Here is a 27,567-nt window from a genome sequence, read left to right on the forward strand (position 1 = left end):
AAACACTTGGGGGTGTGGTTTATATGCAAAGTGACGGAGTTTAATGAGCCTGAAGTGCCGTGGACACGTGTCTGCTCGCTATAACAGTCCACAAAGCAGCACGTTTTGGAACTTTTCCGTGTTCTGGCGACATCCCAGACAGTAGTGGTGTTCAATATCCCATTGTAAAAGATGATGATGATGATGATGATGGCTGTGATTGCGTGAGAGACGAGGGGGAGTATGACAAGTGGATCAGACATTTTAATGAGCTTGTCGGGTATCTTGGAGACAGGGTTCTGACCATTTGCGGTGATGTCGTAATATGCAAATTAGATGAGTTCCATCTTACTTCCAGTATGCCTTTATCTCTTACCATTTTCAACATACAACCTTTTGAAATATCAAAACTGAATTTTTTCTTGAAAAAAATAAAGGGTTAAAAGTCAAACCTCCCTCTTCTCTGCGAAGCCGGGATGCAAAGTTTTGCAAGGGAAACCTTGTGGAGGTTTTAAATCAGGGGTCTCAAACACGTGGCCCGCGGTCCAAATGTGGCCCGCAGGACACTAGTTTGAGGCAAATAATAAATACTTACGAAACCACATATAGTTGGTGGGTAGACAAATTATTTTTTTCAGATTAAAATTAACAGAGCATTATTAGAGCCCTGTAGACATGACAAAACACGACTATAGTCACATTTATACTCTTTTTATTTACAACATATTGCGCAACTGCAGGGTCTTGAGACACATGCTAACTAGCAAACTAGAGAGCTAGCGACCTAAACGGTAGCCTTCAAGTTATTTCCTTTAAACTTAAATAGCCAAAAACTTACCACTTCCACACAGATAGGGAGGTTAACTATTAACAGTTATTTAACCTTTAACATGAACATTAATCAAACGTAATAATTTTTTCTGGGTACATGATACCATACAGCATCCATATCAAAACGTTTAAACTTTCATATCAAGGCGGGGGCCTCAAACTAGTGTCCGGGCCGCATGTTTGAGACCCCTGATTTAAAACCTCCACAAGGTTTCCCTTGCAAAACTTTGCATCCAGGCTTCACAGAGAAGAGGGAGGTTTGACTTTTAACCCTTTTAACCCTGGCCGCATGTTTGAGACCCCTGTTCTAAGGTATTGGATTGATACCAACATTTGCAGTATTGCCCCCCCCCCCCCACACACACTATTTCTTTGGTGTTAGCATGTAATTAAGCCAAAAAATATCAAATTACGGGTCCAACACATAACTTGTTTTTTTCTGAAACAGTCATGGAAGACATTTGAGCCTTTAATGAACAATTCCTGCTGTTAATAAAAGTTACCCAAATGTGGTTAATGTTGTTCCACTCCGATCTTGTAGGGGGTGGCCGCGCAAGGAACATATTTCAAACTCTGAGACATTAGCAAAGTAGTTTATTCACAATGTCTCTACGGGACGTAGGATAAGCTGTGCTTGAACTTGCATTTTTGAGGACAACGGCCTTACATGTAACACACACATAAATAATATATCCTCTTTTGCGTGCTTAGAACATCCCCTGGAATACATTTGGCCAAATGAGACCCCGGGAGTATTTCCGCTGGCTTTTTAATTCAAGACTCTCCCACTTAGCCTAGGCATCTTTAACTCCTATTAACACAATCATTTGATTGGTCTTCTTTTGTGTCGAGAGGAACGCAAATTGCAAGGCCAGGACAGCTGGATGTTTATGACAGAGCAAAGTAAAAATGTTGGGGTTGGGATGATGGGGGGGCAAAGATGGAGCACAGGGGATAGGGGATTAGGATAATGCCGTGGTAACAGCTGTTCAAATGTGTCTACCAGCTGTGTCCACTGAGGGGATGAAGCTGCAGCCAGGACAAGATTCTTTGTCCGTGATGGAATTGTTTGATAACGTCATTTCAACAACAAAAGTATATGACACTGTACTTTGTATTTTCATTCATTCATTCATTTTCTTCCGCTTTTTCCTCACGAGGGTCGCGTGGGGTGCTGGAGCCTATCCCAGCTGTCTTCGGGCGAGAGGCGGGGTACTCCCTGGACTGGTGGCCAACTTGGCTGTTGATTCCAGAGCAGAAGATGATTGTTCGTGGCCAAGTGTTTGTTTCCCAGAGACCTTGCAGTCGCTACGTTTACATGCCTGAAAAAACACTAATAATTGCACCACACTAGACATTAATGGAGCAACCAACACTCCATTAATGTCTAATGTGGTGCAATTATTAGTGTTTTTTGGGGCATGTAAACGTAGCGACTACATGCATGTAAACGTAGCGACTACATGCCCGAAAAAACACTAATAATTGCACCACATTAGACATTAATGGAGTGTTGGTTGCTCCATTAATATCTAGTGTGGTGCAATTATTAGTGTTTTTTCGGGCATGTAAACGTAGCAACTGGTTTTATGCCCTTAATGCCACTTATTCATTCATTCATTCATTTTCTACCACTTATCCTCATAAGGGTTGCAGGGGTGCTGGAGCCTATCCCAGCTGTCTTAGGTACAAGGTACACCTTGGACTGGTGACCAGCCAATTACAGGGCACATATAGACAAACAACCATTCACACTCACATTCATACCTATGGAGTCACCAATTAACCTAGCATGTTTTTGGAATGTGGGAGGAAACCGGAGTACCCGGAGAAAACCCACGCATGCACGGGGAGAACATGCAAATTCCACACAGAGATGGCAGAGGGTGGGATTGAACCCTGGTCTCCTAGCTGTGAGGTCTGCGCGCTAACCACTAGACCGCCGTGCCGCTCACTTGTATTTTGGAATCTGTTTAAATATGTTGTTGTGGTGGACACTAGGGAGCAGGTCTCTCACCCAATCGGCAGACAGGTTGGGGGTGTGGTTTGATCCTTTGTTTTTTGGCGGCAATGTTAGTGCTACATATTGTGGATTTACCTTTCAATGCTGTAACTGTCACGTTTCCTTCTTTGCCTCTGTTCCGGTTTCCATGCCCGTATTTTGGTAACCACTTCCTTTGTCGTTCCCTTCCGTTTTCCTTGCTACTGCTCTTTTCACGCACCTGCGTCTAATTTCATAATCCCTATTTAGTTCAGGTGCGTGCTCTCTGTTGTGGCTTCATTGCGCATTGTCTTTGGTTTGTAGTGGCTGTTGTGTTATCCTGCTGCTGCCATATTTGCATTAGACTCAACGTTTTATCTGCACTTTTGGTCCTGCTCCCTGCATCCTGGGGTCGCATCGCAAAGCCCTCAAGCCCGAATGTGACAGTAACTTTATATTTATTGTCATCTCTGTGAAACACGTTTTATCTGCAAAGGGTCAGAAGCCAGTTTAGACTTTGGAGGACCAAGTGAGTAATGCATGCCTTTTTGGTGGTGCACATTTATTATCTTGGATGCTAACTTCCATTTGTACATGAATACAACTAGTAATGTATTTCTTGTATCTGTTTGCATTAGAGTAAATAATGTTTCATCATTGCTAGAGCCATTGAAACAATTGAAAGTTGACTTAGAAACACTTCACTGAGGGCAGAAGAATAGTTTGAAAAAGCTTGTTTCGATGAATGAAGTAATTGGTTAGTCAAACATATTCTAATAATTGATGATCAATATGAACCAAACACAAACAGTTAATGGTTTGGTCCGCAAGAGGTAAAAATGTTGATCACTGTTTACCAGAGTCAATGCTGATTTGTGTGAATATTTTGTTTGCCTCAAACAAAGATAATAAGCATCCTTTGATGAAGGAATCACAAAGGAAATAGAAAATAATCACATTTCAGTGGTTGAAATTTACATATTTACATATTTTGTACATGTTTCTGTGTGTTTTCGAAGCAAGTAGGAAGTCATGGTGTATAATAATTATGTATGCCACATAATATTATTGATGACATGCTGAAACAGACATTGGCAGGATTGTGTCACGATCCTTGAGCTAGCCTGTGTAACAATTTAGTTTATTTCTGCTTTCATGCCTTAGTTCCTGTTTTATGCTCTTATTTTGGTTGTGCTTCCTGTTGGTCCTGGGTTGTGTCCGCCGGCTATGCTTTTTGTTGTTTTCACTCGCACCTGTTGCTATTTGTATTCCCCTTCTATTTAGTTCAGGTGCGTTTGTTGTTGCATTGTTTTTCGTAGCTCCCCACGCTACTGCAACCATCTTAGCTGGTGTCCTGCCGCTGTATATAAGCCATAATTATTAAGAGTAGACTTTTTATCTGCACTTGGGTCTCCTGCTCTCTGCATACTGGGGTCGTGTCACAATGATGAAGCCAAGACGTAACAGTTTGTGCACTAAGCCAAAAAGCCTTGGGTGTCTGACCTGTATTTGATCAGGAAATTGGATAATTCTGTGGTTCTCATACAAAACATACATGTGTAATATAATTAATATTTATCATTATTTTTTTTATTTTCCATCATGATGCGCTATCTCACCTGTCTCCACTGACCACATCACTGGTCCATACCATAAAATAACAAAATAAAATGTGTTATCTACTCATTACAATCAGGCTCGGACAACACATCGATGCAAAAAATCTGTCATTCAGAATCAAGAAAATGGCGGCCTCGGCATCAAATCAAAGCAAGTCGATGGAGAAAAAGATCTCACAATAGGATGTCAAAAAATATGGTAGTACTTTACACCTAAAGGTAACGATTTGGTGGTCTGTACAAAATGGAGATGTCATAGCATAAAAGCACTACCGCGATGCACCAGCACCCGGGAGCTGCTTGTGTGGAGGAGAAGACTCTGTACGTTTTCAACTATTTTTCTTTCCTTGTTTGCAATGATTAACGCCGTCATTCGTCCAAACCGCACCACGTAACTTGTGCTCTGTCCTCGCACCCACTGCATGTGCCCACTCAAATACACACCTGAGCAGACGCACACACAAAGTGGGAGTGGTGGTGGAAAGCGGGAAAGATAAAGTGCTTTTGCAGGAACACACACGGCTGTTATTTTTTTTAAATTTATTATATATTTATATTTTGTTATATTATAGATTGTGTTTTTTGATTTATTTGAATGTATTATTTTTGTTATTATAGGATTCCATTGTGCACTTTATTGTTGTATTGTTCAACATAATTACGTGTTGAACTTTAATTATTCATTCATTCATTCATTCATTTTCTACCGCTTTTCCTCACGAGGGTCGCGGGGGTGCTGGAGCCTATCACAGCTGTCCTTGGGCGAGAGGCGGGGTACACCGGTCGCCAGCCAATCACAGGGCACATATAGACAAACAACCATTCACACTCACATTCATACCTATGGACAATTTGGAGTCACCAATTAACCTAGCATGTTTTTGGAATGTGGGAGGAAACCGGAGTACCCGGAGAAAACCCACGCATGCACGGGGAGAACATGCAAACTCCACACAGAGATGGCCGAGGGTGGAATTGAACCCTGGCCTCCTAGCTATGAGGTCTGTGCGCTAACCACTAGACTGCCGTGCCACCCCGAACTTTCCAATCCAATCCAATCCAATCCACTTTATTTATATAGCACATTTTATAAACAGAGTTTCCAAAGTGCTGCACAGACGAGTAAAAATAAAAAGTAATAATCCAAAACTAAAAGAGCATTTAAGAAATAAAATAATAAAATAGATATTAAAATATTAAAAACAAGAAACAAAGCAATAAAAGTATAAAAAATAGAACCAATTACAATAAAAACAAAGAACTAAAAGACACAGGACCAAAATATACTTTAATTAATAAAAATATATTTGTTTTATTCATTGAGATATATTAGTATTAATTGCTATATAGGTCAAATTATGGGGAGATATTTAAAATGAATCGTTAGATTAATCAATGCATCGAAAAACTATTTTCTAGATTAATCAATTACAAAAATAATTGTTTAACCCAGCCCTAATTACAATGCATTTTTTGTGCAAAACTGTTCAACTCCCATAAATTCTGCCATCTAAATGGTATGTTTTGTCTGCTGGCTGGTAATGTCCCACCTTGAAGGGAATCACTGATTACCGGTCGCTGGATGAAGTTGTGTTGGAGCCCAGTGGAAGTCTTGTCCACTGTAAGCCGCTCAGATCGATAAACAGGTTTAGAGTGCCAGAAGGCTTGGTCTCTCCGCTCCATTGATTGTATTCCCCATTAACGCCTTCACACTTCCAACCTCCCGCTCCACTTCTATTTTGGATCTCCCCCACAAATCACTAATCTCCTGGCTCGTCTCATGCAGCATTCTCCCTCGTGACGCTTCAGCTTAGCTTCCAGCTCCTTCCTTTTTGTCTCTTTGTTCACCGGCTCTCACGATCTCCTCATCTCCCGTCATGTCCCATATCTTGTCTCGGCATTCCCGAGGGCTCTGAGTCCCAGCAGTCGATTATGTCGCCTCTAAGCAGCTCCGTCGGCGTGGTCCTGGACAATTAGCTGTTAGGGGGAGCCCACGAACGTCTCCACGGGACCCCACGCAAGGAAACATGTATTTGCATGGATAACTGTCTTTTTTTTTTTCAAAAGATAGCTTCATGCTTTTTGTATTTGTTGGGAATAATATAATGCAGGCGCTTACGTAGAGCTTGACTACAGTGTAGCTGGATGCCAGCTGAAGAACCCAGAAGACAAAAGAAAAGCGGATAAAAGAAACTGGGAGTAGATTTTATGGAGTTGGAAAAAGTGCTACTTAGCCGTCCAGATGTGCTCCTGTTGGACTGTACCATGTGAAGGCTTTTGTGTGGGGCGAGGCAGAGGTGCGTGTAATTGCCCTCCTCTCCGCCCTGAGACATTTCATGAATGGCGGCAATCTCAAAGCGCCGTTAAAATGGTAACGAGTGCACAGGTCAGCGACTGGCCTCAAATAAAGAGCACGGGCCAGATTTACTGTATGGAGTCCCCAACCATTAAGGCAGCCATTGGACAGAGGTAATAGGCAATATTTGGACAAATGGAGTACTTCATTTTTTGGCAAGGTGGTGTTCTTTTCTGCGGAAATATCGGGAATGTTCACCGCAGCACTAGGGAAGGATCCATGCTCCAAATAATCCTATTTTGTCTGTCGGAATGTTGTTGTTTGTAGCCCCCCTAGTGGTACCCAGGCACACTTGCAGTGTGACAGGGAAGACAAACATGACTCATTAATGTTCTTACCATTGCTGAAATATGTTATTTTTGAAATATTTTTAGTTTTGTTTTCATTCCCAAATACTGTAATTGTCAAATGTAATCACTGATCCCGAGGGGTTGGGTTTTTGGAATCTGGGATGGAAGAGTGATGCACTATGTTTTCTGGGTTGGCCTTCTGTGGATCATCCTGCTTGATGTTGATGTAGCACACTGATGGTTGATGGTTGGGTGCCAGCTTGGTCTAATGGAGAAGAGTGGGCCATAAAGAGATAGTGTCTCCGTGCTACAGCGACACTTGAAATATGAGATATGTGAAACGTCTGAGTTGAAAAATTCCCGTAATTTGGGTCAGCACTTGTCATTGAGGGGTCATAGTGGGTTCCGCGCCAAAACATTTGAGAAGCACTGCTCTGAAGCATCACAACATAGCATGCGTATAAAGCTTCCTGAGATGATACATTTTTTGGATGAAGCAGTGCCGGATTGTCATAGCGTGACCACAACATCGTCCACTGTGGCTTCTTTCGTTAGTAAGCCAAGGAGGAGAATGAGTCCAGTGACTTTTATTTGCGGGAAGTCAACAGAACAGTCAAGACCATGCAGGAGACACAAAAGTCCATTGAGAGGCAAGATCATGGCCAGGACTCACTTTGACCTCTGGGAGGGGCGACAATATGGCGCCTGTCCGGTCCGGGGACACTGCTGTGGCTTGTGTGCGATTGTGCATTGACGAGAAGACAGCGAGAAGGAAACTTATGAAAGGATGGAAGCTGCTGCTGGCCTCCAAGAGGAAGAATGCACTCATTGAAATAGTCCACACTAGTGTGCTGACACGCCCTTCTCCAGAAACAGACCACACACAAACAATTCATCACAGTCTGGAATAAAAGGAAAAGGGGAGCAGCCATTTTTGGATGCACAAAATAAGGCAACTTTATAGTGTGACAGAAATCTTGTATTGTCAATATTGCATTGAACACTTATGTACACTCACCTTCATGTGTCATATGTATATATGTACAGTAAACCTCAGATATATCGGATTCAATTGTTCCCACTGGTTTTGTCCGATATAAGCGAAATCCGTTATACGCGTATACCGGAAAATGTCCGTTTTACGCATATATCGGATTTATATCCGGTATATGCGTAAATCTGATTTTATCGGTTATAAAAAGGCACTTCCTTGACTATGTTTCCAATGTACCTGGACTGGGCAAATGACGTCGTATAGCGGCCTGTCACGATTCGGCGAATCGGAGCACCACGATGCGGCCATCCGATATATGCAAGGGAAATTTAATGGAAATGCATTGGAACAGGACTGGCGATTTTGTCCGAAATAGGCGAAATCCGTTATAAAAAATCCGATATATGCAATGAATTTTTATTGGAAATGCATTACAGAAAAATCGGTTCTTTTTTATCTGTCCGTTGTGAGCGAATTTCCGATATATCCAAGGTTTACTGTATCATACACAATATGCAGTATTTAGCATGATCATGATGCATACATTACAAATGTTGGCAAAAAATCCACAATCCACAACGAAGAAGATAAATTCAACTACCTTTTCCTTTTTAGCCACGTTTACATGAAGAGTTTTTCCTCTTTCTGAATGGAATCTTTCCGAATGACTTTTCCAAAAACAATATTATCCATGGAAAGGAATATTCCAATCTCCTGTCTACGCCGCTATAATCAACAGAATAGTCAATGGGGCATGCGCAGTAACGCGTAAACACCAACATCACGTGATACCGACTTCCCCGAGTTTTTCTTTCACTTGTTGGAATAACTCCAACATATTGCGAGTTTTTCGTCTGTCCAGCCTTGAAATTTAGTTTGAATCAAAAACAAACTTTCCGCAGCAGTCCAGTACCGAATGCAATTGGAATATTTGGGTCCTGCTGCATAAACAAAGTACTTACAGTACTTTTAAAGAGCTGGTGGGCTCATCTTCTGATCTCTGATCGATTAAAAAAAAAAAAGAATATTGGACGAATGGAGACATCTCAAATTGCAATATTTTTAATATTGCAATATCTTATTCTGTTCGCTACTTTATAAATGGAACTACAAAGTATTTAAAAACAGAAGTTAAAACAAAAGTGAATTACTCTTCTTTTGTTGTCATGAACAATCTGCATCGACATAAAAAAAAAACACTGACCAGACATTAAACAAACGTCACCACACGTCACAACGACCATTTTCCAAAGGTCATTTCATCACAACCCAAGTTTATTTTTGTCAAACCAAGCAAATTTTCGATCATGGGTGTCCAAACTTTGGATGCAAGGTCCACTTTGATATTTTGGAACGCAAGACATGTAGATATGCTAAGAAGTTGTATATAAAATATATAAAAAATCCCATAATAGTATAAACTTTTTTTCGCTACATTGTTTATACATCTGTATGAACTTCCTTCTTAAATAATCATTCATTCATTTTCTACCGCTTTTCCTCACGAGGGTCGCGGGGGTGCTGGAGCCTATCCCAGCTGTCTTCAAGCGAGAGGCAGGGTACACCCTGGACTAGTGGCCAGCCAATCACAGGGCACATATAGACAAACAACCATTCACACTCACATTCATACCTATGGACAATTTGGAGTCGCCAATTAACCTAGCATGTTTTTGGAATGTGGGAGGAAACCGGAGTACCCGGAAAAAAACCCACGCATGCACCGGGAGAACATGCAAACTCCACACAGAGATGGCCGAGAGTGGAATTGAACTCGGGTCTCCTAGCTGTGTGGCATGCACGCTAACCACTCGAACACCGTGCAGCCCAAGAGTGGCGGTGAAAGTGCCAGAGTAACATGAGAAATGCCAATATCGTCCAAAGCTGGCTGTGTAAAACTTTGAAGACCGTCCAAAGTTTGGAACAACACCCCTGTTATCGCCTATATGCGCCTGTAAACCAGATGAAAAACTCATTTAAGGAGTCCAAAAAACATACACCTTTTGTTTTTCAGGTGAAATGATTAAATGGCGCAGTGGAAAACAGCCGTTATATGAGTGCTATGGTATTTTTCTGGAATCTGCAGTAGCTCTGCTTTGAAAGCCTGAGAGACATATAGAATGTATTCTCTCTAATTCCACTCGGTGAAGAAGCTTGTTGAGACAGTAAAAAGAAGAAAGAGGAGAAAAGGAGAAGTGGGCTGCATGCACATTTCACTTTAATCATCCTTGGCAGCTTGGTTGCTATTAGTGTGAAAATATCCTCAGAAGTCCATAAACATTTTTAAAAATTTGACATTTTGGGGTCCTCAGTTTGGACCACTTTGAGCCAAAGAGCCTGCAGGCCGACTTTGATGGTTGTTGCTGTTGTGAAAACATCCAGCGCCCTCGCCGCTTATTCTCTTGGTCCTGAATTCTAGTAGCAGCTTTGATCCGACACTAATTGCTGAAAAGTAAAAAATGCATTTGGATGCACAGCGGGAGGACAACTTAAAAATGTTGTTTCTTTTCATGGCCAACTTCAGGTAGGTTGACGAAGCACGGTGGGCGGTAGCCAATGACTGTTTACAAATAAATTGGGATGAGCCAGATACTTTTTTTGCCGGATATGAGTATGAAAGGAGTACATTTCTTCGTTATCAGTGTTTGTGTTTCAGGAAAATGCACATTATGCATTCACTCTTTATGCTCTGTGATTGGTGCACGGTGCAATTGGGAAGTTTGTCACGATGCCTCTTTATTAGGTTTTCTTCAGCTCGCCTCTAATTCCGTAACGTGCAGAGATATTCCTCCACCTTAAACTTGTTTCATAACTGTACGGTTCTTTTTTTTTTTTTTTCCAACAGGCACAATCGTTCCTCAGTCACTGACAGTGTTGTTTTTTTTTTTGTTTGCTTGTTTCGGGTGGTGGCTGGTGATGTAGAGTCAGTCGGCAAACGGCTTGTAATACTGAATGCGGTGCTTTTGGGGAAAATACAGTCAGCAAGGCTGACACATACAAATAAAATATTATTATTATTATTATTATTATTCATTCATTTTCTACCGCTTTTTTCTCACGAGGGTTGCTGGAGTCTATCCCAGCTGTCTTTGGGCGAGAGGCGGGGTACACCCTGGACTGGTCGCCAGCCAATCACAGGGCACATATAGACAAACAACCATTCACACTCACATTCATACCTATGGACAATTTGGAGTCACTAATTAACCTAGCATGTTTTTGGAATGTGGGAGGAAACCGGAGTACCCGGAGAAAACCCACGCGTGCACGGGGAGAACATGCAAACTCCACACAGAGATGGCCGAGGGTGGAATTGAACCCTGGTCTCCTAGCTGTGAGGTCTGCGCGCTAACCACTAGACCGCCATGCCGCCCATAATTATTTATTATTATTATTATTATGTTTATTGCCATGTTTGCATCAATCATAATACAGATAATTTAGATGGGTGCATATAGTTGCAGATACAGATGCGATGTACTCACTCATCCTTACAAATAAAGCTTTCAGCAACAGCAGCCATAAGCCCCACCCCTTTTTGGCCCATTACACCCCCACACATCTCCTCCTGTGCCACTCCTGTCAGTGTCAATATGTCCTGTCAATCAAACCTTTGGGCACCATGTGCCGTCTTGACCTGCTGGCACTCTGCAACATGACAGCACAAATCCCAAAGCTGTCAAGAACAGGAGGAATGTCAAAGACAGTCTGACTGAGTGAGCATACATGGGGGTGTGTGTGTGGGGGGGGGGGTTATGCCATGGACTGCCATGTCTCATTCATACAAACAAAGCTATCTTACGTTTCTCAGTTTCATGATGATTTGTGGCACCACCACATGGTTATGATCAAAATGCTTTGGAAGACACGTTCTAATAAACATGTCAATCATGTATCGTCAGCATCATGCAGTCACAGAGGACAACAAAAACAAACCCATTGGTATGGATCTCATCAAATTGTGCAAACAGTCGTAATACAGCATTTATTCCATTTCATGACCGCTATCAATATAGGTTCATATCACTGTGCACTTCATGTAAAATTCCGTCACCTGAAGTAATGATGTGCAATAATGGGAATACCCATACCTCCCATTCCCATTATTCCAGCCCATTTGCCATGACAGCTTTGACCCGCCCTCAATAATGGTGAAATGTGCATTTGACCTGATTCCTTTCAAGGTTTCATGTAGGAAAGCATGTTAAGAGGTCAAGCTGCACGTGGAACTAGAAGAGCACCTTGTGAAAAGATGTCTCCAAATGCTAACTCAACGTCTCTCTTTCTCCTCTCCTCTCTTTGCAGGTCATTCTCATTCTGACCAAGTACTACCACGCTGACTCCACCAAGGTGCTGGAGAGCTCTCTGTGGAGGTAGGCCCGAAAATGTTTAGCGCTGTCCATCTGTTGCACGATGACCTTATGTTACGTCTGGACCGTGGGTGGCTGTAGAGCTTTCAGCCGCAGCGCTGAGGTCAAAAAGGAGCAGACAGGGCCCGACTAGAGAAACATCAACATGTGACTTGTGAGGAGCTGAGAGTGGTACCATGAGGCTGACCATAGTGGAGCGGGGGCAGGCCAAATACGCAACACGTGGGCTGAGTTCCAATTCTATTCCTTATCTTAGCCCTTAACTGAGGTTTTACACATTCACGACAATCAAGTGGCGTCCCGATCCTCCATAAATGAAGGGGGCAAAGGGTAAGTGCTGAGGGGTGTACAGCCATAGAAACCAGTCGGGGACCAGACTTGTAATGAAGGAGTGGAAGGAGTCCTCTCGGATACAACATGGCGGCAGCAGAGACTGAAAGAAGCTTATAAATGTAAGTAATTAATGATTAATTTTGATATTAATGTCATGTTTTATGTGATAGTCAATAATTTGCTACTCCACGTAAATATTCACAATGTTTTGAATTGTTGGTTGTTGCTGGTTATAACTAGCTGGCTATCACCGATATCTAACACCGATGAAGTATCTAACTTCATAAATGATTTCGCTACTGAAATACAGTGTACTGCCAACAGTTGTCATGGTGATTTTATTGTATTCAGCGTATACAGTATGGATGGTCAGGAAGTGAGCTAAGTCAACATGGTTTTCTATTCAAAGTTTATTCAGCTTTTGGATTCTCGTGTTGTGCCCCTGTAATTTTTTTACTATTACTTTGTTTGTTTTCATCACAGTATTACTATACTGCTATTACTATTATTGAATTTACAATCAGTTAATAGTTGGAGACCATCATTCATGCATTTTTTCTCATTCCTGCATGAATGCTGAGCCAAGTGAAGTCAGCCATTTGTCTTCAGGAACTCTGTATCCGGATGGATGGATGGACCAAAACTCAGATCCCGATGTTGAATATCGAATATACAATATATATATCCCCATATTTTTCCCACAAAGTTAGTTTAGACAAAAGTCAAAGCCAAATATGCATGCAAAGTTTTATTAAAATGTAAACAATCTTATAGAACAAGAGCCGCTGAAATAAAATAGTATATTAAATTTAAATATATATAGAAAAGTGAATGTAATATTCAATCATGCACTCATGTCACTGTAGCGCCGAGAGCGCCTCCATGTCACGTTCCCCATGATGACAGTAAACATGGTTGAGACCGTCTTTGTAAAGCAACCTTTATACTGTCTTTTTTGCTGTTTATTCCCACTATGCAGCCTCTCCTATATTCATATATCTGTGAAGATCTACGATCACTATGTGATCAACAATGGAGCAAGTGGCAAGCTACAAACGTAACAAGATGAACATCCATAGCTGCCCACTTGCTTAAAGGGTGTGTTCCCACTTGTGTTCCTTTTTTTTGCCTTGCCAGAACATGAACAAAAATCAAAATTTGTATTTCAAATTGGCTTTCTTTCTAGTGTTCTCACATTACTAAAAACCTGAACAAACTGGCTTGTGGGCACCTGGTGCCCGTGGGCACTGTGTTGGGGGAAGGGGTAAGACAAAGGAAAGGGCTAAGGGGTAGATTTGGGATTCAGCCTTAGCACTTTCTTTAGAATCTTGTGCTTGTGTGGACTTCCTCAGAGAATATCAATTCTCCCTTCCATCTAATCCCTAGCAGATGCTCCAACGCCGAGCCTGACCTTGCAGGTACCACAGAGGAGACGTTTAATAACAGAAAATAGAGCAGACAGGGTTTGTAACTGATGCTTCTCCCCCCCACCCCCACCCCCCACCTTCGTACTGCAAATATGTCTGATGTTACCACTTAATTCATGCCATTCGTTCTCTCCGAGAGCTTCAAAGCCGCCGCCTCTCATTAGTTACCAAGTCTCCCTGGAGGTCACGGATGAATTATGTATGCATGTTTTTTCCCACGTTTGCGTGTTGATGGTTGTATTGTTACAGGACAGAGACCCATCCACACCCAATTTCCCCCCCAAAACCAAAACAAATTATTGAAAGCAGGTATAAGTTAGGTAACAATTCTATATAAAAACCTGAAATGATTAAATGAATAGCCATATCTTGGTCACGGTGTATAGTAAATCTTTATAAACTAGCCTATATTGACTTTGTAGGATCACATAAAGATTGAACCGTTCCAATATGGCCACCCAATAAAAATATAAACACAAAGATGCTGAATCAGGGATGGGCAAACTACCACCTTGAAAGTGCTCCCGAGAAAGGGACTAGATAATTCAAATAATTCCAGGTGGACTGTTAGCATTCTCGGCTTAAACTAGTGTCCGTGTATGAAATGTATAATCTGGTCCCCCCCAATCATTTTTGTTCACTCACAATGCAGCCCGCGAGTCAAAAAGTTTGCCCACCCCAGTGATAAATCTTAGGTGGGATCATACTGTCGCTAAACTGAGGCAACCAATCTGCCTATGGAACTGTTCTGCTGCAACAACACAATTTGTTGGACATTTTTTCCGCATTGTGTCAATTTGAGTTGTACAGAAATGTCCTTTTTTTATACAATCTGTATTTATTTTTGTTTGTTCTTACTTTAAGGCAGGGGTCTCAAACTCAATTTACTTGGGGGCCACTGGAGCTAGGGTCTGGGTGAGGCTGGGCCGCATCAGGTTTTCCAAAAAAAAAACAAAAAAAAAAAACGCATTTATTAAAAACAGAAAAATGAATAAACTTTGCTTTGGTTCCAATTTTCTACAAGAAAAGCTCTGATAAAACATTCCACTGTTCTCAAATATCTTACTTTTTATTTTTCTACACAAAATAAGATGAAAAATAAATAAACAAATCAAGAATAAAGAAAATCAATCAATCTGTAATAAATAAATAAATATAATAATAATAAAACGGCAAATAATAAAAACTTAAGAAACCACATATAGTTGGTGGGTAGACAAATTATTTTTTTCAGATTAAAATTAACAAAGCATTATTAGAGCCCTGTAGACATGACAAAACACGACTATAGTCACATTTATACTCTTTTTATTTACAACATATTGCGCAACTGCAGGGTCTTGAGACACATGCTAACTCGCAAACTAGAGAGCTAGCGACCTAAACGGTAGCCTTCAAGTTATTTCCTTTAAACTTAATTAGCCAAAAACTTACCACTTCCACACGGATAGGGAGGATAACTATTAACAGTTATTTATCCTTTAACATGAACATTAATCAAACGTAATAATTTTTTCTGGGTACATGATACCATACAGCATCCATATCAAACTTGCACGGGCCGCGCTAACATTAAACTTTCATATCAAGGCGGGGGCCTCAAACTAGTGTCCTGCGGGCCACATTTGGCCCGCGAGCCACGTGTTTGAGACCCCTGCTTTAAGGTCTCTGAGGCCGTGAACATATTCTGACTGCTGATTGAATCAGCCAGGAAAAGGTTGGGGAGATACATTACAAGGTGTGCAACTTCCAAGAATAACAGCATCAATGTAATTATAATGAGTGGAAAGCAGAATTAAAGTAGGTTCTGTACATACATTTGAGTAACAGCCTTGTATGATCATTCAGAGTGCCAAATCTGTTCAAATGTTTTATATTCATTAAAAGCACATACACCAAGATGTCAGTGCACCCTAACTTTCCGAGATGGCGGCAACTCAAGGCACACATATAAGCGCAATAGGACTAAACACAGAGCAAACCTGGAACATAATGTCTCAATTCGTGACTTGACACACATACTTAGCGTTTTGAGACTGTTCACTTGTGCACTCAGGCAGCAAGTATGGGAGTGTGCCAATTGCGACACACTAATATACAGGTACACATTTCTGTGGTGGAGGCAGCACCCATTGTGTTGTGGAATGGACGCATCCATTCACCATCATTAGGTGTTCATCATATAATGATCAGCAAAATGTTAGGAACAGCTGATGGGACCCAATCAAGTGCTGGCTTTTTATAGATTAAAAAAGGCAAGACTGTAGGGGAGGAAGAAGAGGGATGGATGATGTGAGGAAGCTGAAAATCCTCAGCTGTGGCGTGCACACACACACACACACACACACACACACACACATTTACAGAGGCTACAGTAGTGTGATTTCACTGTTGCCCAAGACTGGAGGGTAAAAGCGACTTGAATCTCAGTCTTCATAAAACATGAAACACACTGTACATAGCATCTAATCAAAATGGCCTCCTGGAACGTCTCACACACACACACACGCACACACACCCAGAGGGCCTTTCTTCCATGGCTGCACCCCGTACTCCCTCCTCGTTTTATTTTTCACTCTTTTAGGCAAGCGTTTCACGACCAAAAAACTCATAACATAATCAACACATTAAAGCCAAATATTAAGCAACGGTGAGTTTGAAAGGAGGAATATTCCTCACAGTGTTTGTTCAGGCGGGATAAGTGATGTTTATTTACTTGCAATGGAAATTAAAACCAACCATGCCTTTTATTTTTAATGAAAGATGAATTAACAAGATTTTCGGATTTGATCATGCTGTTATGAAAACAAAAAAAAAAGAAAAAGATACAAATGCTGAACAGTGTTTTTTTTTTACATGCAATTATTTCCACATCTCTCAACTGATTCAAACTATTCTAATATCAAAATGTTCAGATCATTCATGGCTAATGACCAAAAAATGTCATTCACATGAATAATTTCACATTTTCCGCAAGTTTGACAAGTTTTTCAAGTTTTTCAGGTTCCACATTTCTCAACTCATTGAAAGTATTCCAACATTCCCCCAAACATTTTCCACATTCCCACATTTTCCACAAATGTCAGTTGATCATAACAATTCACACTACTTCCACATTTCTAACCCTTCCAACACCAAAACATTCAGCCAGTCAATTTTCAGTGTGGCAAAAATTCCCTTTTTAAGCAGAATTCCACATTTTCCCATTGAATAATTATTTTTCCATTCATAAACCCATTATAACCATTCAATTCTATCTTACCCATTCCAAAAATTCCCACTTTCCCCCAAATCCCAAAAGCCCCCATTTGATCTTTATTTTCTTGCTTTCTGCACACTTCTCAACCAGTCAAACCATTCCAGCATCAAAACATTCAGGCTAACAATTTTCCATGTCCTCAAAATGCCCACTTTTCCTAAAACTCCATGTTTTTTTGCTAATCAGCTATTCAGCTACCCAGCATCTTCACACTTTTTAAGAAATGACCTTCTCTTGCTCTTATGTCTTTTAATCATTCCCGTAGTGCTGAAATAATCCAAGGCATTTTTCTAAATGTATTTTTGGCCACAACATTAGGTACACCTGCATGAGTTCAAAATAAGAAACGACACACACGCACAATATGAAACATATTATTTTAATATAACACATCTCTGCCAGTGTTATATCTTATATCTCTGTATAAAACTATTGTGTTGTAAATTAGCAGTGAGCCCAGTGGTGTTCATAGCTGCATCACACTGGGGGTTCTCGCACATACTCAGTGCACTGATGCATGTACGTAAAAAAAAAAAAAAAAAGTGAGTTCAAGGCCAGGTTGATGCAGAAGGTGTCAGCACTAAATATTAGCAGGTCTCTAACACTGAGGATTTGGTGTTTGAGAGGTGTGACAGCCCCCATTTGTCTGTCACATCCATGTGCAAACTGTTTGGAAGCATTTTATGTATTATTTATAACAAATAATTCACATGCGCCAAGATTTTTGTAGTTCATTTAACTGCAGGTTTATTATTGTGCTTTGTTGCGGTCTGCATGGTGTATCATGCTATGAGATGTTCCCAATATTTTGACTGCAATGCACTTCATTGCACGACTGAAGTCAACTACAAATAATGATCATCCATTTTAAATGCATGGAGCATGGAGTAAATATGCAGTACATTTGTGCTTTTAATAATACAATTCAGAGTCGCTCTATTGTATTTTGTTCCTAATTATAAGTGACCCTGTTGCAAATTTAAATGGCCTTTCCCCCCATTGGCCTCCATTAGGATCCTCCATATTGTCCATATACTGTAGATCAGGGGTCTCAAACTCAATTTACTTGGGGGCCACTGGAGCTAGGGTCTGGGTGAGACTCGGCCGCATCAGGTTTTCAAAAAAAAAAAAACCCAACAAAAAACGCATTTATTAAAAACAAAAAAAAATTAAAAACTTCGCTTTGGTTCCAATTTTCTACAAGAAAAGCTCTAATAAAACATTCCACTGTTCTCAAATATCTTACTTTTTATTTTTCTACACAAAATAAGATGAAAAATAAATAAACAAATCAAGAATAAAGAAAATCAATCACAGTAATAAATAAATAAATATAATAATAATAAAATGGCAAATAATAAAAACTTAAGAAACCACATATAGTTGGTGGGTAGACAAATTATTTTTTTCAGATTAAAATGAACAAAGCATTATTAGAGCCCTGTAGACATGACAAAACACGACTATAGTCACATTTATACTCTTTTTATTTACAACATATTGCACAACTGCAGGGTCTTGAGACACATGCTAACTCGCAAACTAGAGAGCTAGCGACCTAAACGGTAGCCTTCAAGTTATTTCCTTTAAACTTAAATAGCCAAAAACTTACCACTTCCACACGGATAGGGAGGATAACTATTAACAGTTATTTAACCTTTAACATGAACATTAATCAAACGTAATAATTTTTTCTGGGTACATGATACCATACAGTATCCATATCAAACTTGCGCGGGCCGCACTAATATTAAACTTTCATATCAAGGCGGGGGCCTCAAACTAGTGTCCTGCGGGCCACATTTTTGTTATTTTGTGCACAACAGCAAGATTTACAGGGTTAAAAGTAGGGACTTCAACTTTTGCATATTCATGCAGACACAGGGTTCTAAAGTGCAACATAACAGTCAATAGAAAAAGGATATCTATGGTTTATAATAATTCATCCTGTTATGACATCCCATAACGGCACTCAACATTTTCCTTTTAACTCTCCACTTCATCTCCCTTGCTGCTGCATCACTCTTGTCTCATTTCCCAGCACCAGCTTGTAATACTCCCCCACCGCATTACCCACTTGAAATAAAACCGCTATAGAACGCTCTTTTTAATAAGAGTCCACTTTATTTAACTTTACTTGAAGAAAACTTGGCCACTAGGGGTACGTTCACACTGCAGGTCAATTCCAGTTTTTTTTGCTTATATGTGACCTTTATCTGTTTTTTGTCAAGTCAGTGTGAATACTATAATTCCATATATAATTCCATAAAGCGTTTTTTGCTGTGCTTACCGAGACTTAGGTTTGCGCATTGGGAAGTGAGCCCTGAAAGAAGTTGTGCATGGCTCTGCACGCTCAGTTTTACAGAGTTTTTTCTAACAGCAAGTTCTACATTGTGTCACTAAAAGGGGACCTATTGTGCAAATTTTTCGGCCCTTTGTAATGAGTCCTAAAGAGTGACGACACACGATAACCAGCACATAATAGACCTTCCGGAATCTGCACCTATTCAGCTGTATTTTTTTGGATTTTGTGGTTCCCGCGAAAATGGTGCGTTTTAATTTATTCCACCCAAGGCCTGCCTCCAGGCATGCCCACTGCGCTGTGATTGGTCACATTCGCGAGTACTTAAAAAGACTTTTAACATACAACCATATGTGTTGGATTCCAAAGCCGATCTGGAAGTAGAGACTGGACAGTCTGAAGTTTCTCAAGAAAAGAGGTTACTTCAAGACAAATTTTTCGACCCTTTGTAATGAGCTGCAGACTCCTAAAGAACAACGACACACGATAACCAGCACATAATAGACCTTCCAGAATCTGCACCTATTCAGCTGTATTTTTTGGATTTTGTGGTTCCCGCGAAAATGGTCCGATTTAATTTATTCCACTCATGGCCTGCCTCCAGGCACGCCCACTTCGCTGTGATTGGTCATATTCGTGAGTACTTAAAAGGACTTTTAACATACAACCATATGTGTTGGATTCCAAAGTCGATCTGGAAGTAGAGACTGGACAGTCTGAGGTTACTTCAAGACGTCTCTCAATGTTAAGTAGCTTTAGCATTTTAGCATTAGGTTTTCTACGGCATCTGTAACGTCTAATGTTTGTGGTGGGAAACGGTTATTACCAACCCTGCTTCCTCTATGCTATCATGCTGTACAGACAAGCGCCTTTGCTCCATGACTTACACAAAATAGTTAGGACACTGATAAATTGTTACTTACTGCTTGCTCTTCTGACTCTTCCACATGATCAAGTAACATTGGAAAGGCATCAGGCTTCAGCAAGTTTGTCGGCTAATCCAGCTGCATAGTGGCCCATGTTCACAAAACAGTCCAGTCTAAAATGCCGTTGACAGATTAAAATGTATTTCTTTTACTGGTAGGGAATCAGAAACTCCAACTGCCTTATGGTGGCATCTTTAGGAATTGGAAACAAATGTGGCATTCCTTCAGGAGCCATTGCTGGCAATGTAAACAGAAGAGCAGAGCTTGGGGGAGGGCAGAGAGTTTATATGCCTTACAGCCACGCCCATATAAGGAAGGCCGTTCCTCTGTGACATCACAAAAGGGACAGTTTTACACTGTCTTCTGAAACCAAGCGTTTCAGCCATGTCAAACTTCTTTCAGGGCTCACTTCCAAATGTACAAGCCTCATTATTTGAAACTTTGGCATGCTTTAACACAGGAATAGAACATTCTAACTACATTTATAGGTCAGAAAAGTGGAAAAAGCATAATAGTTCCCCTTTAAATTTAATGTTCGTGTATTTTAAGAAAAAGAAAAACAAAGGATTGTGGCTCATCCCTACTAATAAACTTCTCAAACTAAACGGTAAATTACTATACAAAACTACTAATGATTAGTACTTCACATTCACAGGGTCAGAGTTTACTGGTCATCAAAATAGTTGATATCATTCAGTAATTCAGCAAAAAAACTATATGGCAATAAAGATAATTACACATAATTCCTCAATAGTGTCCATAAACTGAGTGAAAATATCTACATTTGGTTCATCACGTCCAGTTAGCATTTGCTATACAACATTCCAGATACTGTATACAAGAAATGAAAAGGATTGTGCACAAGATAATGCAGTCATAGTCAAGGCAACACATTAAAAAGCAATGGGGACATTTTTCCAATTCGTTATGAAATAGCAGTTTAATAAACAAACTTGGAGAAAATACATTTCTATAACATCCCTGAGGCTTATGCAATTGAACATTAAGAACCTTTTTTGGAGGTTTTGTTTTCGGAAGCTAACAGTGCTTACTCAAATCACCACATATATGTCAACCAGGAAACAATTGACTTTGAACTGTAAAAAGATACTGCAACTTTCGGGATCACTGTAATGGTCACCACCGATATAGCATACGTACACGTCCATCCATACTCTGTATTCACTTTGACAAGTCGCATTGTTTTGGTCATGTAACACATAAGATCGGATTTGGGCATCATAGCTGGAGCTGGACCTTTTTGCAGCTGGGTTAAAATTAGAAAAAAATATTCAGTCTTATTACATTATTAGGTGTACCTAATGAAGTGACCAGCTAGTGTTGTCAAATTGACCAGTCCCCTCCATCTTTCATCCAAGTAAAGCTTCTCCCCTTTTGCTCATCCAAGCTTTTCATGGAAAGATGAAAATCCAAACAATGAAGGGCCAGATTGCATTATATCACGATGGCCATTTTTGGGACATTTGGCTCCAATTTGTGTCCCTCTTTAAGCCGCCAAAAAAGAAACATCGGCGAGGATTTAACGTAAGCCTCTTTGCCCGATGCTTTCACGTATAATCTTCTTGCACAGTCTTTGTGGAGATGACAAATTGAGGGAGTTTTGATGAATTGATTGATTAAGAGGTGTGTGTCGATATTCACTTGTCTCTCTAACGCCCATATTTGGACATCCAGTCAGACTGAGCAGCCCTGACGATTATGCAATTGAACATTGAGGACTTGTCAGCCAACAAACCTTTTCTGGAAGTTTATTTTTTTATTCTTACTCAAATGGCCATATATATTTATGAATTATTGCAATCATTCTCATCATTCTTTTGAAGATAGCTTTTTAAACTGTTGACTATTTTAGTGTACATAAATGTAGTCACAGTACCAATATCAAAGGTCGACTTCACCCTCTAATATCCAAAATATACATCCAGCAGCCATGGCAGTCATTGGCCAATGAACTGCTCTGCTCTTATTGTATACTGTATTATATATTTGGGATATTATTGTATATTTTGGCATATTATTATATATTTCTTAGCTACCCTTTGAGTGTTAAGTTGTGATGATTTTAGCCTTCCATTATTGTGAGTTTGGCTGATGATTGGCTCTCGTCAATTAAACAGCTGACTGGTCCTGACTGGCGTGCTGGAGCCTATCTCAGCTGTCTTTGGGCGAGAGGCGGGGTACACCCTGCACTGGTCGCCAGCCAATTACAGGGCACATATAGACAAACAACCATTCACACTCACATTCATACCTATGGACAATTTGGAGTCGCCAATTAACCTAGCATGTTTTTGAATGTGGGAGAAAACCGGAGTCCTCGGAGAAAACCCACACATGCACGTGGAGAACATGCAAACTCCACACAGAGATGGCCGAGGGTGGAATCTCCTAAATGTGAACCCTGCGTGCTAGCCACTCGCCGCCATGCAGCCCATTTCAGGAAACAAATGAACAAATATAAAAAAAACAAAAAGATTGAGAAAGGTATTTTAAATGTGCAAAATAGGCTTTATTCAGCCACGATAAAGTACACTTGTACTTTTGTTGTTAGTTTTGTTGGAAAATGAGCAACTAACAAAGCGCACCCATTTAATTTTATTTTGATTGTGAGCCACCGGAAGAAAGATTTATTGTCAGAGTAGTGAAGACATACAACACAATTACTGCAACAGCTGTTAGATAAGCGTATGAAATGTCAACAAAACAGAAGAATCCAAATTACAAAAAAATAAACAACTATTTCAACAAACAACATTCCTTCATTCTCACCATCTCCTTTAGTCTGTGAAGACATTTACTTGTGTCTTCAGCCATTAGCGATGGCTAATTTCGATTTCATTTAATCGTCATCCAGATCACATATTAAAAGTATCCTGCTCATTTCAGAGACTTTAAGAGAGCACTATAACAAGTTTATTTTAGTAAAATATAGTAATCCCCCTCCGGTTTCCTCGCACATTCCAAAAACATGCTAGGTTAAAATTAGGTGCAGATTCTGGAGGATGTAGAAAGTTTTTTGTGCACGTTATTGCGTGTAGCTGCAAAGGGTCACAAATTGAGCCTCATTGAGCCTTTAAAAATACATATCAAGGGAAATATGAATTTCTCTTGATCTATTCAGACAACTAGAGCAGGGGTCGGCAACCTTTACTATGAAAAGAGCCATTTCACCCACTTGCCCACTAAAGAAAAATAGCCTGGAGCCGCAAAACGTTGTATGTTTAAAACAACATTGGAGGGAAAAAAAAGACGAGTTGGAGTACTCTTGCTAGTACTGGAGATAAACTTTTGTTTTTAAATGAGCTCTAATTTATTTTTTAGAATCGTCAAATAACTCATTAATAATAATTAATAACTCAAATAACTCAAAGTATTACTCATTTCCCTTCATGTTAACCTGTCAGAGAGAACTGGATAGCATCCTGTCTGCTCATTCAGTCAACAGTCAGAACTCAGTCAGGATGCATTCATGGTCTCACACAAAGTTGGATTTTTGTAAACTCATAACAAAGACGTGCATTTTCACCACACGGGTGCTAAAAAATATTCAAGCATTGCAAAGGGAGCCGCAACAAAGAGGCTGGAGAGCCACATGCGGCTCTGGAGCCGCGGGTTGCTGACCCCTGAACTAGAGGAATGAGACCAATCCACCAATTGCCACCCATCCAACTACCGGAACACCAACATTCCATTTACATAACTGACCAGTATGTTGACCAAGCTACAGTGATGTTGCTATTTTAGCAGCTAACACAAAGTACTATATTTCTGGCAGAGTACACAACGTCTCGCTATAGGTGAGTGACGTCTCAGAACACAATGCCTCAAGCTACTCCCCAGTAAATCTACCTACTGGTGATGGTAATGTGTTGTTAGTTTAGAAAAATTAACACTATGTTATAAATCCTGCTTTGCATGCTATCAACAAAACAGGAGAAACTGGAACAGTAGAAACCAGGTCTCCACTTAGACCAGACAACATTGCTACGAAGACTCAGCAAGATGCTTTTTTTTCTGTGTATTATAGTTTTTTGTGTTTTTTTTTTTTTTACCTGAGGACTATTTGGAACTCAACAGTGGGCGCACATCTTGTGCTGTTCCATCAGTCTGCATTCCAACGAGAACAGACAATGTATGTAACTGTTTTGTGTGTGTTTTGGTAGGGCTTAAGAGCCAAAATAGGTGTGTCCCAATGATGTGCATTCTTAGCTAGCTCATTTTGACTTGTTCTCTGGCACAGAGAAGGGAAAGAAATATGTGTTCATGTTTCATGATTGTCTTTCTTTCTTCTTCTTTCTTTCTTAATTTATTTCAGACATGCATACTATGTTACATTATTCTTTCTCACATATACACTTACAATACAATACACTTGTATTGACACACATATCTACATATATATATATACATGCATACACACAACACCTCATTACTACACATGTTTGAAAAGGAGCAGGAAGAAGCAAAGCTTATTAAATCCTACCCCTTCTCCACGTCATAGCAGTTACCAATTCGATAAGTGATTTTTTTTCCACGCATATAATCACAGAATCTTACATAAGACAAAACAACAAAAGAAGAGTGGGAACATCGGACACCCCAGCAAAACCCCAGGACATTGCTTAAGCACACCACCAACCCCGCCAGTCAACCCACCCGGCCCCGACCCCCCTAGCCCCTGAGTGCACCCACCGAGTGCCCAGCACCCCAGCAGTCCCCGCATTGTGAATGATTATTGAATGAAAATTCCTTAAAAATGCAGTTCCCCTTTAACAATAGGTGCTTATGGGGGCGCTGTGGCTCATCATGTCAGAGTATCCCCAGAGTATCTCCTGATGATCCTGATGTTGCTTCCTCAGTAGGTAAATGTAAGTGTAAAACAGTGTCAAAGTGTTTTGAGCACCTTGGAGGTGGAAAAGCGCTATACTAATGAAAGATTTCCAGTTTGGACAACTGCCTCTCCTCGTGTGGCCCACCACCGTGTATGAGGTCACCTTATCCCATCTTAACAGACTGGAGCAATTAGTAATTGCGTAAGTGACAGCCCAAATGCCTTACTGGCATAGGAACTCTATGCCAATTTCAAGTCTCATAGCAAATGTTCAGGACCCATCTGCTAGAGGTGTTGTTCTTATTCTAGCAACGGAAAGGAAATGTAGACCAGATACAGCTGTTGAACAGCTAAAGGCCGCCCTTAAACAACACTTGGGCAATAGGCAACCAACAAGACAGAGGGGGTCTTGGCTTGGGAGTAACAACGGCCAAATCGCAGAAGGCTACTCCGATTAAACGCGGCATCTGGTGGTGGACGAGGTGCGCCGCCAAGGAGGAAGTAGCAGATGTGACACGGTAATGTCTCAAGTCAAGCGAGGTCGTTGTATGAAATGGGAAGGCGTGGAGAAGAGGGAAATCACCTGCAGTGAGCTGTGGAGCATATAGTAGAGGAGACTAGGGTAACCAGCCCCAAATTTGGGAAAAAAGGCCGAAATGTCCAATGACCCTGAAGTACACAACTGATGATGTGGACATTCATTCATTTCCTACCGCTTTTTCCTCACGAGGGTCGTGGGGGGTGCTGGAGCCTATCCCAGCTGTCTTCGGGCGAGAGGCGGGGTACACCCTGGACTGGTCGCCAGCCAATCACAGGGTACATATAGACCAGGGGTCAGCAACCCGCGGCTCCAGAGCCGCATGTGGCTCTCCAGCCTCTTTGTTGCGGCTCCCTTTGCAATGCTTGAATATTTTTTTGCACCCGTGTGGTGAAAATGCACGTCTTTGTTATGAGTTTACAAAAATCCAACTTTGTGTGAGACCATGAATGCATCCTGACTGAGTTCTGACTGGTGACTGAATGAGCAGACAGGATGCTATCCAGTTCTCTCTGACAGGTTAACATGAAGGGAAATGAGTAATACTTTGAGTTATTTGAGTTATTAATTATTATTAATGAGTTATTTGACGATTCTAAAAAATAAATTAGAGCTCATTTAAAAACAAAAGTTTATCTCCAGTACTAGCAAGAGTACTCCAACTCGTCTTTTTTTTCCCCTCCAATGTTGTTTTAAACATACAACGTTTTGCGGCTCCAGGCTATTTTTCTTTAGTGGGCAAGTGGGTGAAATGGCTCTTTTCATAGTAAAGGTTGCCGACCCCTGATATAGACAAACAACCATTCACACTCACATTCATACCTATGGACAATTTGGAGTCACCAATTAACCTAGCATGTTTTTGGAATGTGGGAGGAAACCGGAGTACCCGGAGAAAACCCACGCATGCACGGGGAGAACATGCAAACTCCACACAGAGATGGCCGAGGGCGGGGACCGAACCCTGGTCTCCTAGCTGTGAGGTCTGCGCACTAACCACCAGACCGCCGTGATGATGTGGACATACTTAAATAAATATATACATATATAATATAATACATAAATCACAAGGTGTTCACAGGGCAAATCTGCATTCTTCTCCTCTCGACTGAATGGCAGCCTGCTCCAGAGACCACACCTACTCTTTGTGATTGGCCAGCCACTCCACTGCTCAGTGCTACATAATGACACCCCCCACCCCACCCACAACTAGTTAAATACTAATGGTTGAAAGCAAACAGTAAATAAGACTTGGATATTGGATAAGTAATGGAGAATCTGGTGTTCTCCTGTGCTCTGTTCATTAAACAGAACCAAAAAATATGTCCATTTCTGCTTTACTCCAGTTTCGGATGTCTTAAAAAACATATTTGAAACATATTTAAGTCAGAAAAGTTGAAAATGTAGGATAGGGCCCCCTTAAGAAACAAAAACAAATACTAAGCCAGTTTTAATACATGAATTATGGTTACCTAAGAGTGTCAGGTTCAGATATTGTTATCATGCATGT

The 27,567-nt window shown here is 40.7% G+C and overlaps 1 protein-coding gene across 3 annotated transcripts in view; it reads left to right on the top strand.

Annotated features, from left to right (window-relative positions):
* The window catches only part of sorcs2 (sortilin-related VPS10 domain containing receptor 2), a 167,772-nt gene that overhangs the window by 51,660 nt on the left and 88,545 nt on the right, over positions 1–27,567 (top strand). For all 3 annotated transcript variants that reach the window (XM_058068159.1, XM_058068160.1, XM_058068161.1), the window contains exon 2: positions 12,356–12,423. In XM_058068159.1, coding sequence (XP_057924142.1) covers positions 12,356–12,423 — 68 coding nt within the window. The remainder of the gene's footprint in view (positions 1–12,355; positions 12,424–27,567) is intronic.

The sequence above is a fragment of the Doryrhamphus excisus genome, chromosome 3 (assembly GCF_030265055.1).
Source record: "Doryrhamphus excisus isolate RoL2022-K1 chromosome 3, RoL_Dexc_1.0, whole genome shotgun sequence".
Classification (NCBI taxonomy): Eukaryota; Metazoa; Chordata; class Actinopteri; order Syngnathiformes; family Syngnathidae; genus Doryrhamphus; species Doryrhamphus excisus.